Below are 16,937 nucleotides of genomic sequence, written 5' to 3' on the forward strand. Positions count from 1 at the left end.
GCGAACAGTATAACTTTACTGTTTTCTGTAATGCAAGCAGAATCAATCTATAGTCCCGAAAAAAAGTTATTTTCCAACCTGCAAAAAATCGGTCAACATGGTCATGAAGAGTTACAAATCACATACAAATCAACCAGCAAACAGAGTAACCCTAACCCGCCTAAAAAAGAGGTTGTAAAAACAGACATATTTTCAAAGTGGAGATGAGCATATGAATACAGGACTTGGGTATGACCTTACAAAACAAGTGATGGGTTTAATTGACTTTAAATATTAGTTTCAAAATATACATGCACGGCAGAACAAAACGTACCTTTTTGAAATGCTAGAGGTAATATTGACCCACTATTTTTTTTCTTTTTCTTTTTTTGTCAAAGTACCAATTAAAAAAAAAACATTTGTATTTTGAAAACCACCTCTGATGACATTATTGTAAACTGATCTGCTGTACCTACAGTATAGATATAATAAAGAAAAAAACATACATTTTAAAACTCTAAATACATGGTGGCCCTTTCATATAAATTACTGTTGGGACCACTCTTTTGTAGTTTTCTGCAATTCTGAATGCCCATAGAACTCACTATGAAAATTCAACTTTAAGACTTACCGAGCCTATTAAGATCTAACGTGTCTTAATATATGCAGAGTCTATAGAACACGTTATATTCACAACCTCTAGTTACAAACTTTTGCCAGGGAACAAAACTGATTTCAAACCACTAATAATTTATATTCTTTTGGCCCCTATTAGTTATTTGTTGAACTAAAGGACAAGTTTAGGATTGTACAACTTAGTTACTTCTTAATCCCGAATATAATATATAAACGAGCAGAAAATGTAATCCAAGGTTTGTTTTTTCTATAAACAGCCAATGCTAATGTAATCTAAAACAAATCTTTGTGATATCCTGAGCTTCCCCTTCAATGTCCTGTAAAAGACTTGGGCTAATGTTGCCTTCGTAACCAAGTAGGAGGAGGGAATTTACCAGTTTAGAAGTCGTAAATACCAGTTGGATGCAATCAAACGCTTTGAACTCGTTGAGAATTTCTCACTGGATTATGATCAACATTTTGTGTCAGCCATAAACTAAACATACAGCTATCAGCTGCTTGTAAACAAATTCTAGAGTTAAGAAAACATTAATAGGTAGCTTTTTCATAAATAGTGTTTTGTGGTAACATTGAACTGCCATTCATGCTCTTACGAAGGTAATTTCTTTAACAGATGTCAGAGGTCAGCTTGTGGGAAAGGTTGGATCTCAGGGATGATAGACTAGCTTCCTACTAGTTATTACCAGTTGGAGGGCCATTCTAGTGGATTTTTCCCAGTTACTACTTAGTTACAAACACAGCTTGAGGAGGGAGATGGAGACACTTTGTGCACAAACACAGACTTAAATAGAGGACTCCAGATGGTGTTGCCCATTTTAGTATGGACGTTGCCATAGAGTTAGATAGAGGACTCCAGATGGATGTAGCCCATTTTAGTATGGACATTGCCACAGAGTTAAATAGAAGACTCCAGATGGATGTAACTCCTTTTATCATAGACATTACTACAGAGTTAATCAGAGGACTCCAGGTGGATGTAACCCATTTTAGAATAGACATCGCTACAGAATAAGATAGAGGACTTCAGATGTTGCCATTGAGGGCTTACTTAAACCATATTAAGATAGTCACTGGATAAGGATTTCAATTTGGTTGTCTATGGCATTTAAATGGGTTTAAGCCATATTACAGCCACAATAAATAAACCGCAGTTCTAAGCACGTGTAGCTATTTAAACAGAGATTTCTCACTGATGTTCTAGAAATGCTACCGTCCGTTCCCTCAATGTTCCCCTCAGAGCAGCTGCTCAGTTCTCATCACTCACTCTGTGATTATACTGGCAGTCAAACTGCACATAAAAGACAGTTTGAACAAACTCTGCTCTCTGTTGTAAAAATATTCTGTTGCAAACATCAGCGACAACACAAGCAGTCGAGCGATTTCATGTTATTTTTTTAGGTGGGGAGTTAGCCTACGACAAGCTATTTGGTATGGAACATGTCAGAAAAACAAGACATAGACAGGCTGCATCAGCGATTTAATGTGCAAACGTATCCTATTGGGAGGCAGTTCTTTTTCAGCACCACTGACTAATACGACAGCATACCTAAAATGATTTAGTCATCATATCTACACGCTGATCGTTTTGACCAATGCAATGTACAGACTTCATAGTATATTTGTGGAATGTTCGTTCAAATCACAGCCGAATTTGAGCTGTTCCAAAGTGGGGGGACAACAGCTTGAGCACTGGTTTCAAAAACGACAGAAGAACAATGACTGTTTTAAAATGGCAAGAGCGTCGATGTGAGTCCTCTTTCTAAATCTATGGGGCTAAACATCCTCAGACAGATCTCTACAAGTGAGCGTTATAGCCTAATTAACACGGCCCTGCAGCGGCCCCATGTTGTCCACGAGCACTGAGCCTTACACCTGTGGTCCGCTGAAGGGGGGGGGGGTCCTAATATGGACACATCAGCAGAAAAAACTGACTGTATAAGACTTTTTGCAGCATTGAAATTAAGACTAGAATATTTCAGAGGGATGTGAATGTAGGTTTGGCACATTTGAGAGAAAAAAAACTGTACAATATCATGGAAAATAATAATATGAATATGAATAATAATAATATGAATAATAATAAAAGGGAATTTTCTTCCTGTTTCATTGTCAGTCTGAACATTCCTACTGCTCTCTTGTATGAAATCAAAAACACATTCACAAGCTGGCACAGCTTACCTGAGCAAGGATATAAAACCCTATCATAAACAGTAATGTAACATATTGTAAGCATTTGTCGAGAAAGGTGTAGATGTACTCAAATTATAACCTAAGACGAGATCTAAGGATTTATATTAACTTTCAAATGTTCAAGCCCTGACAGTCCAAGGTTTTACAGGCAGTAACCTGTCAGAAAAATGACCATGAAAAAAAAAAACATCATAAAAACTTTGTCACGAACATTTAAGACCGATAGCTGTTCAAGACTGATTCCTGATGTCTCAGTCTAATCCATGCATGCTTCTTAAAGAAACCACACACACAGAAATGCCATGGTTATTTCTTTGTTCTTGTTCTCTTCTCACTTACTGACTCTTACTTGCTCTTGTCTGTGTTGGATTGTCATTGTTTGAGCATGTTAACTTTCCATCTGTCCAAAAATCTGGAGGTTGTCAAGAGGTTGTCTCGGCCCAATCACTCAGCAGTGTTCTCATCCAAAAGGGTATTTCAAGCAACATGGGCGTTCTGTTAGATCTGAGCATGCTCAGTTTATGTGAAGTCTTTTCCAGAATCAATCTGAGCACGCTCAGCGCACAGAGCATTGTATCCTGGACAGGAACTGCGTCGGGAGCATGCTCAGTAACTGCGTCGAGCATGCGTTTTTTGGAACGCCCTCAGTTGGCACTGACCGGCTCCCGTGTCTCGCGGTCACTGCTGTAGTCCGATTTGTCTTCGAAGTCCTCATACATGTCTGTCTCGTCCTCGCCGTTCACCACGTGGTCGCTGGTCACCATGGCGACTGCCTTGGGCTTGACCACGCCGAACGTGCTCTGGATGACGGGGATGACGGGCTCTGGGCTGGCCGACGCGCTGGAGCAGTCCGACGTCATGTGCGGGGACGGCGTGGCCGTCGCTATGTTGATGGACCCCGGGTAGAGTCCCCCAGCACTGTTGGGGATCTGAGGCTGTGGTCTGGGGGGGGATGAGACACACCAACAGAAGGTGACAGAAAAGGAAGTAGAGCGAGAGAGAGAATGCAGAAGACAGAACAAGAGAGAGAGGGAGAGAGGGAGTTCATTAGAAAAACTGATAAATTATTTCCATGCCTGTTTTGGAACGACTCATTCATTCTAAAGCTATCTGTAACAAGTTAAACGGGAGCTAGCTGTCATCGGTCTGGGCTAGCCTTAACACACAGTTTCTACCAGCACACAGTGGTCGTCAATGTCACCCCCTGAGAAATAGATGGAATGAAGGTAAATGCATATCAGTCAAGAAAGCCCTCTGGCTCTGCAAATGAAGCACATAAACCAAGAAAATGGCTGTCAGTTTCCTCACCTAACAGTTTACCCCCCCCCCATCCCCTTCTAAAAACAATTACAGCGGAGAACGTCTGACAGACTCGTTTTCACATTAAACGGCTTAAAAACGACCCTGTTTTCATTAGACGGAGACTGGTCGGAATTGGTTATACCCTTAACATGCAGCCCTCCCCTCCCGCTTATTTGATTCAGTCCTAAGTGAAACTCCAGCCGCTACGACAAATCAGGCTTTTCTTTCACTTGACCACACACAGCAAATGACAGAGTTAAGCCTGTGACGTCTGCCTATACCACCTCTCTTTCTCTCTCTCTCTCTCTCGCTCTTTTTTCAAACATCTGCTTACGTTTCATATCCTGCTAGTATAATGTCTGTGTCCAATTTCTACCGCCCGCAAGCGCCCGCCATTGTCCTAATTTAATAAATGACAACTATTAAAAATCGCTCCAATTCAAAGCTGTGCTCCTGGTAAATCCATTTAAACATTGCCCGTCGTGATGACTTTAAACACATCCATGGCTGTTTTCTATTAAGGCTAAGCCACTGGTTTTGGCATAGCCCCAAATGGCACCCATGTCCCAATAGTGCACTACCGTTAACCAGGGCCCACAGCTCTAAAACAAGGGCACAGTTTAGGGACTAGGACACCATTGGGGAAGCACTGACGTTTACATTTTGCTCCCACATTCTGTGCATTGCCCTCCAGTTTGACACAAGAAGATAAGAAAAGCCTTTTGATGAATGGTCATCGTTATCAGGGGTTGTTTCAAGTAGTAGTTTGGACGACAAACTCAGCTCGTAAGTCAGAGGACTGCTTAAGAAAACTTCTTGCGGAATTAGCCAAACAAAAACAACCTCTGTCTGACAAAATGTAAAAGTAGTTGATTCATATGTCCCACCTGAAATAAGGAGCAGTCTATGGAAAACATTTTCAGGAGGCAAAATGTATCACACCATCACTATTTGGATATACCTTTTAAGTTAGAAATAAATGTTTCCGAAGAAGATGTTCTCTGAATCCAAAATACGTGCACTGTCTTACACAATTGGTAATGTCAAGTGTGTCTTATTCATTAAAGTGTTCATTTTGGATTGTGGCGTAGAGCTGCCTCTGATATGGACATATCCCAACACAAGACAGCTATGGAGTTTTGAACACAATTGACCAAATCTGATGTTAAACTACCCCTTTAATTCAGCGTTCTAACAGTAGCCCCTCAGCCTACAGACTGTCCAGTGGTAGATCGGTTGAGGGTCTCTCTTCTCACCCAACACTGAAGAACTGCCTCATCTCCTGCCGTCGCGAGCGCATCATCTGCTTGTACTCGCCGATGCGGAGCTTCTTCCCGTCGATGATGCAGGTTCTCTTGGGCCGGGGCTTGTACTTGTAGTTGGGGTACTTCTCCAGGTGGATCTTACTGAGCCGGGCCTGCTCCTCGTAATACGGCTGCTTCTCCTGGTTGGTCATGGACTTCCAGCGAGAGCCTGTGCAGAGACAGAGGGACAAACACACAGACAGACGCATGGGGAATCAGAGGGGGAAACCGAACTACGTCATATTGACTCAGACAAACACATTCACCCCGATGCTTTGGGAGTTCATTTTGTCTCTCCTATGAGCACACACGGCAGATGGAACAAGGGGACAGGAATGGTGCGTGGCATTCTGACAACCCATAATACACACACAACACGTCCCAACCACATCCCTCTGTAGTGCACAACTTCACACCGCTGCTCATTGGGAAAAGGATGGACTCTGTTTACCCACGTTTACCCGAACCTCCCTTCTTTTTTACAGGCAAAAGTGTCCGCGTCATGTCCCCCACATCCAGCTGTGTTATTGTGTCTGGGTTGCACGCCATCCTCTCAGGTCTAGTGTTTCCCTGAACACAAACAAGTCATTAGGTAAATATCCTGAATGGTTTGTCTCCGCCAGATAGGGGAGAGTTGTGTCCGCCTCAATTCATTTCTTTGCTCAAATTAAAAAAAAATTGGCCTAGTGGAACACCGATTCATGACAGAAAACCTTTTCACTAAGAGATCCAAGAGAATAATAATCTATGCTTGGTGTTTTTCTTAGCTTTTTGTCTTGCACATTTTTACCCCATTTTTTTTCCATTCTCAATTTTGTGATGTCCAAATTGCAGTTATCGCCCTGCCTTGTCGCAGCAACTCAACAGCAGGTACAGGAGAGTTGGAGATCGAGAAATGCCCTCCGAAGCAAATCTCCACAAACTGTTCAGCTTCTTATCACATTACTCGCCCAACCACTATGTGTTCAGCAGGACATCAGACAGCCACTGTCTACACACTGCTGGACACCCCAGGCACCGATTTAAAAACCTGGCTATTAGGTACCTCTACCCGGAGGCAGTGGCCCACTGGGCCACTTAGCGGCCCTTAAATGTCTGTGCTTTCATTTCATTTTCCACTCTATCAATAGTTTTGTCACAAAAGCATTTTATGTTCAAAATTGCAATTGCGCCCATTCTGGTCTTGGCACTTGCATTCTATTCTACATGACGATGTTATTAAAGTTCGATCCATTTTATGAGTCAAACAGCCATTTCCTGGCTAATAAATTTTACAGACAAAACAAGATCATCCAATGTCAAACGGGCAATTTGTCTGTCGACATTAATAACATGTTTACAACAATTCCTCTTTCCCTAACACCAGAAGTGATGCTTCTTTTTATTCTGCATGATTTTACTTGCATAAAACTGTGGATGGAAACGTAATTAGTGTCTCTCTCCTATAAAATGCTTGTACACCTTGCCAAGCAACATTCCATGTACATTAATTTCTCCAGTCCACGAACTGCATCTCAAATAGCACTCCGTTCCCTACACAGTCCACTACTTTTGAGCAGATGCCTATGGACCCCCGGTCAAGTAGAGCACTAGACAGGGAATAGGGAGCTATTTGGAATAAAGACACACCGTAGGACTCCAGGCTGAAGACAGTGGAGCCCTTCAGCCTTTCTGTGTACAGCAACGTTCAGTGCTGTGTGAATAGCTATCTGTTGTCAGTCAGCTAGTACCAACACAAGAAGCACTTTTTTTCACTGCACACATCCATCACCTCAGTCAAGGACCTTACAGCAGAGTTCTCTGTGTGTGTGTGTGTGTGTGTGTGTGTGTGTGTGTGTGTGTGTGTGTGTGTGTGTGTGTGTGTTCTATGGATGTGGGTGAATTCTTACATTTACATCTTAGAAAAGGCATTCTTAAATTTTCATTTTAGTCATTTAGAGTGACTTACAATTCTTAAGTTAAAAATTCAGTAATGGAATTGAACCCAAAATCCTGGATTTGCAGGCACCAGTGTCTACCAACTTCACCACACGGGAAATCAATAATCATTTGAAGTTATTAGGTAAAACATCAGACAGTTGACTAATTTACACCCTTTTTAATACAACATTGAAAGTTCAGGTGATGGAGATGCATTAGTAACAGATCCACACCCCTAAGGACTGCGTCTTTGCCGGCTGCCCGAGAAAGGCACAGAGATTGGCGCCGCTGTAAGTTGGTGGGCGGGTTCCTGGAGGGGTCATAGGTCCTCACACGGACCATGTACCTGAGTTACGGTCCGAGTCTGTGTGCCAGACTCACATCTCACCACAAATGTAAATGCATTTCGTTGTTGTACGACTGAGGAAGCCTCGACCATTTACCTTGAAAGCTACTGGGACACAACCAGGGTATTTTTTAACTGTACATCCATACTGGTGGGGAGGGCATAACAGCCTCTGTCCCAGTCTGAGACCATCTGCAATGTTTTCCCTTTCTGAAACGCTAAATGAGCTGTATGTGGTGGAACACTTTTTTGCAAATGAAAGACCCTGTGTGACTGTAACAAGGCCACAGTGTATGGAGGGAATCCCGTTGAAATGTTCAGTATACATTCATCGCTCTTATCTGCAATTTTTGCAGACAGTCAGCAAACCAGGAAAGGAATATTACATTTAAAATTCCATGTTCTAGAAGTTCTCAAAGCTTAATTACTTTTCCAGGTCAGTAATTGCATGTTTGTCTCAATGTGGATGGCTGAGCTCATGCGGATGTCTCTCCAACTTTTTGCTATTTTTACAATGCGTAATTAATATATTACATTACATTTTGTACAGTGTTAATGCTGTTATTAGTAGCATTTGAAACATGTGATTGCAGTAACTTCAAAGAGACGGAGCCTAACGCCATGACATCATATGTGTACTGATGTTCATTGTTTCTGTAATAAATAGTTCAACCAAGACGTGGCATTTCCTGTCTGAACTAAGCTACATTATCATTTGCCAGTGGAAAATGTGTTTGTTAACATGGTATTCTCATCCTCCAGCAGGCACTCATCTGTTGAAAAGTGTAGTTCTACGACAGCAGAGCCAAGGGTCTTTAACAACCAAAGCTGGCCCTGAGCATGTAAGAGGGGGGGTCACAAGTTATAGGAATGCATCTACTATCGCACATTACAGGTGCATCTCAAGAAATTGGAATATTGTGGAAAAGTAATTATTTTTCAGTAATTTAAATAAAAAAGGGACACCATATATTCTAGATTCATTACACATAAATTGAAACATTTCAGGCCTTTCAATCTTGAAGATTATGGCTTTTAGCTCATGAACATAAAAAATCCAGTATCTCAAAATATTAGAATAAACCAGAAAAATAACCAGGCAAGCCTAGTTCAGCCGGCCCGCAACTAAAAGTGAAAAATGTTGTTGCCTTCCCTGGATTTGAATCCCAGTTGTGGGGTTGTGTGTGTGAAGCTGTGTCTTTAACCACCACACCACAGAGCTGCACACTTATCAGCTGTCTATATCTCAACATTAGCGTCTCAACATTAGATCATTTTGTCACGTATTAACATCACACAGTTTGAATATTTTGTTAGACACCATTCATCATTGTGTTAAACTGACTAATGTTTCATGTTAAGTTTACTTCCACCACAAATAGCATCTATGAATTGTATGGCTTTTGCCACTGGCCGTTTTAAAAGCCTATTAGCCAGTAATATTTAGCTAGACACCATTAAGCATTGTTTTAAACTGAGAAACGTTTCTTATTAAATTTACCTCCACCACAAATATCATCTATGAACTGTATAGCTTTGGCCACTGGCCATTTAAAAATCTTATTAGCCGTTAGCGAATGACATTGATACAATAACTATCAATATAGGTGATGATAACTGACTTTTTCATCAAGTGAAATGACGAGAGAATCATGTAGCCAGCAAAGTTTCTGTCTATCCTGAACCAATCCTCTTTTGACACTGGCCGTTTTAACAGCTTATTAGCCATTCCTTTCCTTTCCAAAAAAGTAGAAAAATTATGTTTTGAATGAGGAACAGAAGGGTTAAAATTAAGAGACCACTGCAAATTGAATGCTTCTGTTTCTCACTCACAACTTTCCTTTTTCCCTTTTTTGGAAAGGAAAGAAGCTGGAGCTGTAGGTGACCATAGCTGACTTTTTTTGTGTATCCTGAACAAATCCTAATGCATCTGCATCTCCATAAAGCTTGTCAGCAGATGGAAGCATGAAGTGATCTAAATTCTCCTGGCAGACGGCTGCATTGACTCTGGATGTGATAAATCAGTGGACCAACACCAGCAGATGACATGGCACCCCAAATCATCACGGACTGTGGAAAATTCACACCGGACTTCAAGTAACTTAGATTATGTGCTTCTCCACTCTTCCTCCAGACTCTGGGACTTTGGTTTCCAAATGAAATGCAACATTTAATTTAATCTGAAGAAAGGACTTTGGACTACTGAGCTCCAGTCCAGTTCTTTTTCATCTTCGCCCAGGTAAGACGCTTCTGATTCTCTGGTTCAGGAGTGGCTTGACACAATGCGACACTTGTAGCCCATTTCGTGAACACGTCTGTGTGTGGTGGCTCTTGATCCACTGACCCCAGTCTCAGTCCACTCCTTGTGAAGCTCCCCCAAGTTCTTGAATCAGCTTTGCTTGACAATCCTCTCAAGGCTGCAGTCATCCCTGTTGCTTGTAAACCTTTTCCTACCACACTTTTCCCTTCCAGTCAACTTTCCATGGATATGCTTTGAAACAGCACTCTGCGAACAGCCAGCCCTTTCAGCAATTACCTTCTGTGGCTTACCCTCCTCGTGGAGGGTGTCAATGAGTGTCTTCTGGACAACTGTCAGCAGTCTTCCCCATGATTGTGGTTGTGTGTACTGAACCAGACTGCGAGATAGAAGGCTGAGGGTGTTAATTAGCTGATTAGAGCTTTTCTCAAGTCAACATTTCTTTAATGTAAATTTCTTATTTTAATATTTTGAGATACTGGATTTTTGATTTCCATGAGCTGTAAACCGTAATCATCAAGATTGAAATAAAAAAGGCTTGAAATGTTTCACTTTATGTGTAATGAATCTAGAATACAGTATATGAAGGTGTCCCTTTCTTATTTGAATTACAGAATAAAATGTTTTTTTTTTTTTTAGATGCACCTGTATATGAACAGAAGACATAGGCAGAACATTTGGGTCATCGGAAGATAGTACATTTTTTATTTGGGTTGTGAGCTGAAGAAGTTTAAGAAACCATGGAGTCCATGTAGGGGCAAAAAAAGGGTAAATTTCTAAATTCATCACAAACAGCACAACCTTCAGAACCTCCCTCCAACATAGAGGGATGCATTGTGGGAACAGTACTAGTGAGACACTCTTTCACAGCACCTGAGCATGGGGACTGGTTCGCTCCACGCTCTTACGCAGTGGGGTCGGGATCACATCTTTCAGAGCCCCATCTAACACAACTGTCTGAGGCATGCTCACTCCTTGTCTCCCATTTAGATTTAGAGCCTCATAGTAATGTCACTCACTGACAATTTATTAATTCAGCTAATCCAAAAGGTCTAAGTTCCTAGCTCCCCAGGCTCTACAGGCCAGCAGTAAAGTTATTACAACAAAGACACCGGTCCCCAGTTCAGCAAGATGGAGGGCATCTTACCCAGTATCTTGCTGATGTTGGAGTTGTGCATGTCAGGGAAGGTCTGCAGTATCTTCCTCCTCTCGTCCTTGGCCCACACCATGAAGGCATTCATAGGCCTCTTGATGTGGGGCTCAGTACTGTTCCTGCCCCGGGACTCCCTGAAGACTCGAGCCTCAGTGGTGCTGGCGCCACCTGTGGGAAGGGAGGGACATTGCATTCCTCAACGGCTCACTTGGTCGCCTAAAAACCTGGAACACTGTAAAATGTCACAAGTATTTACCAGAATATGTACAACTGAAAGACAGGAGATGGAAAAACAATGTGTGTGTGTGGATGTGTATGTTACCAAATTTAGGGGCCTGCATCTACTCCTGACAGCTGTACTAATGTGGCCAAACAGATAGGGACGGACCAGGGTCACTGATAGGCGATGCTCCGCGTATCGGCCAGATAACATGTCCATTTAAGCTCCTGTGTTTACAACTCTGATTTCAAACTAAGGCGTGATGAATGCTTCCCAATCCACCGTAGACTGTAAACACTGGGGGTTTATGGGAAACAGGTGGGCTTCTGGGCCGGAAAAGAGAAAAGCACCCATCCCATTTTAACTGCCTTGCTTCTGTTTGCATACTCCGGCATGGTAGAATTGTCTGAGACCCAAACAGAGGCAGTGGGTTGGAAAGAGGAGAATCTGGAATACTGCTTCTTTTCCCCCCATAGACGGAATAAAAGTTATTTAAAGGTCCAGTCCTTCATTTTAAAGACAACTATACAAAATCCCTGCCACTCGGTTTGCTTTAAAGCTGAGTGGTTATTTTACGGAGGACCTTAATATATGAACAGCTGTAAATATCACAGAGTGCAGCGGTGGACTCTCAAGTGTCCACTACGGAGGCAGAGAAGAACAATAAATATTTAGGTCCTGTGAATACCTGTGTAGAACACTGTCTGTGCTCCCTTCACAAGGAACAGTTAAAACAGGTCCAAAAAGCAACGCCACGTAACCAAAGCCCCAAGTTAGGGGTCACTGGAGTCCATGTAGCCTCAAGCAGGATGTGTCCACTTTTACACGAAACCTAACCTCTTTTCCCGTCTTCTAAATATCCGTTCAACCCAATGTCCTCCCATCGGCCTCCTACTGTCATACAGCAAGCCATTCAACGGCGATTGCATCATCATACATGTTCTTACAGACACACGGTCACAGAGGACCCCTAGGACTTACGGTGGGGTACAGAGGGCACGTCCACTAAAGCAAGGAGAATCCAAAGAGACCATTACAAACTTCAAGGAGATTAAAGAAACACAAACGTATTTGGAGAAAAGGAAGACATGAATAAGAGAAAGAAGATAAAGAGACAGAGAACAGGACAGCCATCCGGCCGGACAGAACTCACCGTCCAGATCCTCAGGTCTGGTGAGGTCAATGACCCTGTGGCCCATCTTTCCGTCATCTCCCAGCTTGCCCAGGTGCTGACTCAAACTCTCAAAGTGCATTCGCTCCTGAAAAGCAGAGGTCAAAGGTCAATTGGCGTTGGGGCCCCAGCCAAGGCAAAGGAGTGGTATGATGCCCTTATTAACGTTTTCTCATAATTGTTGGAACCATGTTGGGAACGATTATGTGAAAATAACAGGAGATCCAGAACAACCCAGTACACTTCAGGTTAGCTTATAATCTCAAATTGTTATTAATATTTAACGAACTGTGTAGAGATCAGAGAGAATAACACAATTTTAAAAAATCACAGAATCCCTCAAACCCCCCATATAAATGTTTAGCACACACAGAAAACAAGTGTCAGTCTTTCCTATGCGCAGTGGTTTGTATTCTAATTTGAGCGTTGTTGGATCGAACTCTTTGTTCTCCTCTCAGATCACAGACCGGCTCTTCATAAGCATGTTTGTGCTAACGATCGTGTAACAAACTACACTCATGCTCGCTCACACACTCAAACACTGCGAGAGAAGAGAAGGGGAGAATAACTGAAGAAAATGTGGGAAAACGAAGAGAAAAAGAGAGTGAGAACCCCCCCCCTCCCCCTGAAAGAAAAAACAGCCACAGAAGAAGACAATAGACCAGATCTGCCTTCGCGCGGTGCTACCACGTTAGCTGACTAGATGCTCCCCGCCCATTCTGCCCGCTGTCTCTGATTATTCTGCGCTCCCTAAAATGAGTCCAGCATGCAGCCTGTACCCCTCCAGCTAAAATTACCCCGCCACGCTCCCAAACTGTGGTGGAAAACAAGGGCCTCCACAATCACCACACACCGACCCTCTCCCCACCCGCCTCCTCCTCTTCTCCCCGTTCTTCTGGTGAATGAGGCATTTGGTTTGACGGAGGGAATGGTTGCCGGGTGAAGTCATGCCTCGGTAGCCGCTGGCAGCGCGGGTGGAACTTGGGGCCTTTTGTTTTTCTAGATGTATGTATTTATATGTATATGTAGGGAACCAGGGGAGGGCCAATGTCAGCACGACGGTGAGGGCTGTAATCAGGGCAGCCGCAGAACATGTGCCCGGGCGGCGCGGCGCACACCACAGAGAGCAGCGGGCAGAGCACCGCCAGGAAGGAGTAACAATGGACCCAGTGAGGACTTGGGAGGACCAGCGAGAACCAGAACCGGCCCGAGAACTTGAACGGGAGCACCGGAGGAAGACGGGATAAACGTCTTAATCTGTGGTCGCTCGTAAGTGACAGCAGTGGTGAGTGGCGTTAGACATCGGCTACACAGTCGGAGGCCGCTAAAGACACCGCGCAACTTCATGTCACTTTACGGGCGCTGGGTCGGGTCCAACGCCCAACTCGCTCTGTTTTGGAGCCTATTCTACGGCCTGGGCTTTTCCCACCGCTCGTTGGCGGAGCGCGCGCTTCAACTGGTTGCTAAGGCAGCGCTATAAACACCGCGCCGGCCGAGTGGTTTTATCAGCGCCGTGTTGATCTTATTACCATGGTGGCGCGTACAGGCAAAAACCCCGCTCCAATCGACCCACAGCCGTTTACAGGCTCCTCCAGGAGCACTGAAGTCCCTCAGCCCTCCCCCTCTACCTCCTTCTCTCTCCACACAGAAGCCTTGCCCTGTTGCCCATTCAAACAGTAGGCGATCCCGCTGCTTCACCTCCACTTCTTCTCGAAACACCTAAGGCATTGAATCTGGACACCGCAGAAGTACTTTATATATGGTCAAAAAACGATTAGCTGCTTTTTACCAATAACAATGTCTGCCAGAACGGCTTTTGAAAACCCTGTGATTAGGAGCATGGACTTCCAGTAGGTACCGACACAAAGGCCTGCTGCGGGGTGAGTGGCCTGGCTTGACTCAGTTCGTCTAGGCTTCCTGTGTTCCCCTGGACGCTCTCCTTCCCTGCGGTGTGGCTCACTAAAGGGCCGGCGTAATGAGTTGAGTGGTCCTGACAGCTGATGGCAACGATAGACGGGGCGAAGTGTGACGGGGGCGTTCGTTTAAGTACTTGAGCTCTCCTGAGTGGGGCGCACTCAACGCTTTACACGAGGGCAGCTTGTTTCCTCCAAACCGGCCTGAAATTACTCCACACACACACATGCGCCCTCTTTCAGTCTTGCGCACAAGCACAGACACACACACACACACACAGACAGACACACACACACACGGTCTCATGCGTACACACAAGCTCAGACTATCGTGCTCGGGCTATTTCAGTGTGCTTGCTTGGCAGCCGCGGGCCCTGTTGGAAGCAACGTAAGCGTAAGGCGATACTCAACAATGCCACTTGCTGGCCGGAGCTAGCGTCTGTACGCGAGGCAAGTTCTAATGACATTAACATGGCCAAGGCCGGCCCATTGCCGGGACACGGAACTGGAGCCAGACACCCTGCAGCAGAAAGAGTCCAGGATTACTTTCAGTAGTGGAACCTATAGTAGATGGAACTAAACATTGACTGATGACTAAGGATAAGACGTCCTAGCACACACACACAATTACACACACATTTACACACACACCCACACACACACACACACACACACACACACACCCACACACACACACACACACACACACACACACACACACCTCACCCCCACACCAACCCCCCACACACACACACACACACACATACTATCTTCATACTATATAACTATAATCGAATGTATAACATTTTCCTAAATAGCAGGGAAATAATTTATTTCCAGAAAAATCTTTTTTAAAGCTGCTTTTTTTAAGTTTACATAACTACAAAGCGCAATGTCTAGCATCTCCATTGCATTGTACAGTTGTATGTGTTTTCAGAATGGAGAAGGTGAGTCACGGTAACTTTCTCCATAAATTGACCAAGACAGAGACAATCATATGACCGGTGAAGAAATGCTTCCTTCTACAGAAAAATAATGCATTTCAAGCTAGAAAAGCACGTCTGAGGGACCGTTGTTAGGTAACGAATAACACTGAATAAACACTGGCTTGTCGATTTTTAAAACCGGAAACAATTACTTTGAGAGTTTCCAAATGAGTGTTTTATTAGAAGGAACGAAGCCATAAAGTAAATTGCTGCATCGCTTGGTTTGTTCTTGGTAAGTCGGAAAAATGTAGCGTTGGTACATGTGAGAGGGGAACAGAGGAGCGCTTCATTTGATGAAGAATACATCTATAAGTAGTTCATAATCTACCAGGCTCGGTTTGATCATTTGATGTTATTGCTATATTTTTTTAGGATCATCTATACCCGTCCAAAAGGAAAAAATGAAAAGGCAGATAAACAGCAACATATTTTTCTGCACTTTAAATATTTTGACCACTTTATGCTAAACAAACAACTCCCTATCAAAACCACATATCCTAGCTGTGATTAATATGTACAGTAAGTGTGGCCTAGTTGAATCTGTGGAAGAGTGGGTTCAAAGTATCCATTGCTGAAATATTAATGATTCATCTTTGCCTTCCTTCTTGCCAACACGGGGATCAATCAATCCCTTTGGAAAATGGAGCCATCATTTCTTCTTTATAAAATCTATTTTCCCTCGCGCCTGTCCATGACTGACTGATCGGATTTGATCTTTTGAGTTATTTTCAGGATCTTTTCTTGTTTTTTTAACATGGGGTCCCCGTAGGTGGAATAGTTCCTGCTACAAAGTGTCTCATCTCCTCTCTTTAACCCAGTCGGTGAGGAGAGGGGCAGATGTGGGGGTGGAGGTGCCTGAATGCCCACTGCCCGCACTAGAAGGTTTTTATTGGGTACAGACCCCCGTGGCAGAGATCACCAAAGGGCAAAAGGTGCAGCTCGGCTCTTCACACACATACACGCGCTTGCGGGCACACCAAAACCATCCCTGTAATAGGCCCAGCTGCTGTCTGTTCAAAGTGGTGGGATTCTGGGTGGCCATGACCGTGTGAAAGGAGAGATAATCTGAGGAACGCTGGCCAGGGACACAAAGCCAAAAACAGGCAGGCAAAAACAAAAGAAATCCCTTTACATTACAAGCATGAATTGAGGAGGAAAAAGTGACCGAATGACAGAATCGGGCTTTCTCTGTGAACATTTTAGAATTAGATTACAGTTCCGAAATTTGAGAATAATCAGCGCACATGCCACTTTTCAGCCTGTCGGCAGACCGAGCCTTAGCCTGTCTGTTGGGCGCTAACGGTGTTAACTGAATGTGCCACTCGGCCAGTCCCGCGACTGACCTTGGCGCCGTTGCTGAGACTCATGCCGCTCAGGGCCGTGAGCTTGGCCTCCAGGCTTTGCTGCTGGTGATGAAGTTGCTCTCTCTGGATCTGTTCCCTCATCTTCCTCGCCTCCTGGATGGCCTTCATCACCGCATCCTGGTCCCCGAACAGCGCCGTGGAGTTTAGACTGGACAGGATGTCTGTGGGCAAAAAGCAGGCGCCGTTGCTGTGTGTG

General features: G+C 43.9%; 1 protein-coding gene across 9 annotated transcripts in view; it reads right to left on the bottom strand.

The window, feature by feature from the left end:
- Positions 1-2,073: 2,073 nt before the first annotated feature.
- The window catches only part of LOC105018466 (transcription factor SOX-6), a 103,821-nt gene continuing 88,957 nt past the window's right edge, over positions 2,074-16,937 (bottom strand). For all 9 annotated transcript variants that reach the window (XM_029115148.2, XM_029115146.2, XM_029115147.2 and 6 more), the window contains 5 exons: positions 16,721-16,902; positions 12,461-12,566; positions 11,082-11,255; positions 5,364-5,580; positions 2,074-3,747 (listed from right to left, as the gene is read on the bottom strand). In XM_029115148.2, the coding sequence (XP_028970981.1) occupies positions 3,450-3,747; positions 5,364-5,580; positions 11,082-11,255; positions 12,461-12,566; positions 16,721-16,902 (977 nt within the window). In that variant the 3' untranslated portion in view covers positions 2,074-3,449. The remainder of the gene's footprint in view (positions 3,748-5,363; positions 5,581-11,081; positions 11,256-12,460; positions 12,567-16,720; positions 16,903-16,937) is intronic.

The sequence above is a fragment of the Esox lucius genome, chromosome 19 (assembly GCF_011004845.1).
Source record: "Esox lucius isolate fEsoLuc1 chromosome 19, fEsoLuc1.pri, whole genome shotgun sequence".
Lineage (NCBI taxonomy): Eukaryota > Metazoa > Chordata > Actinopteri > Esociformes > Esocidae > Esox > Esox lucius.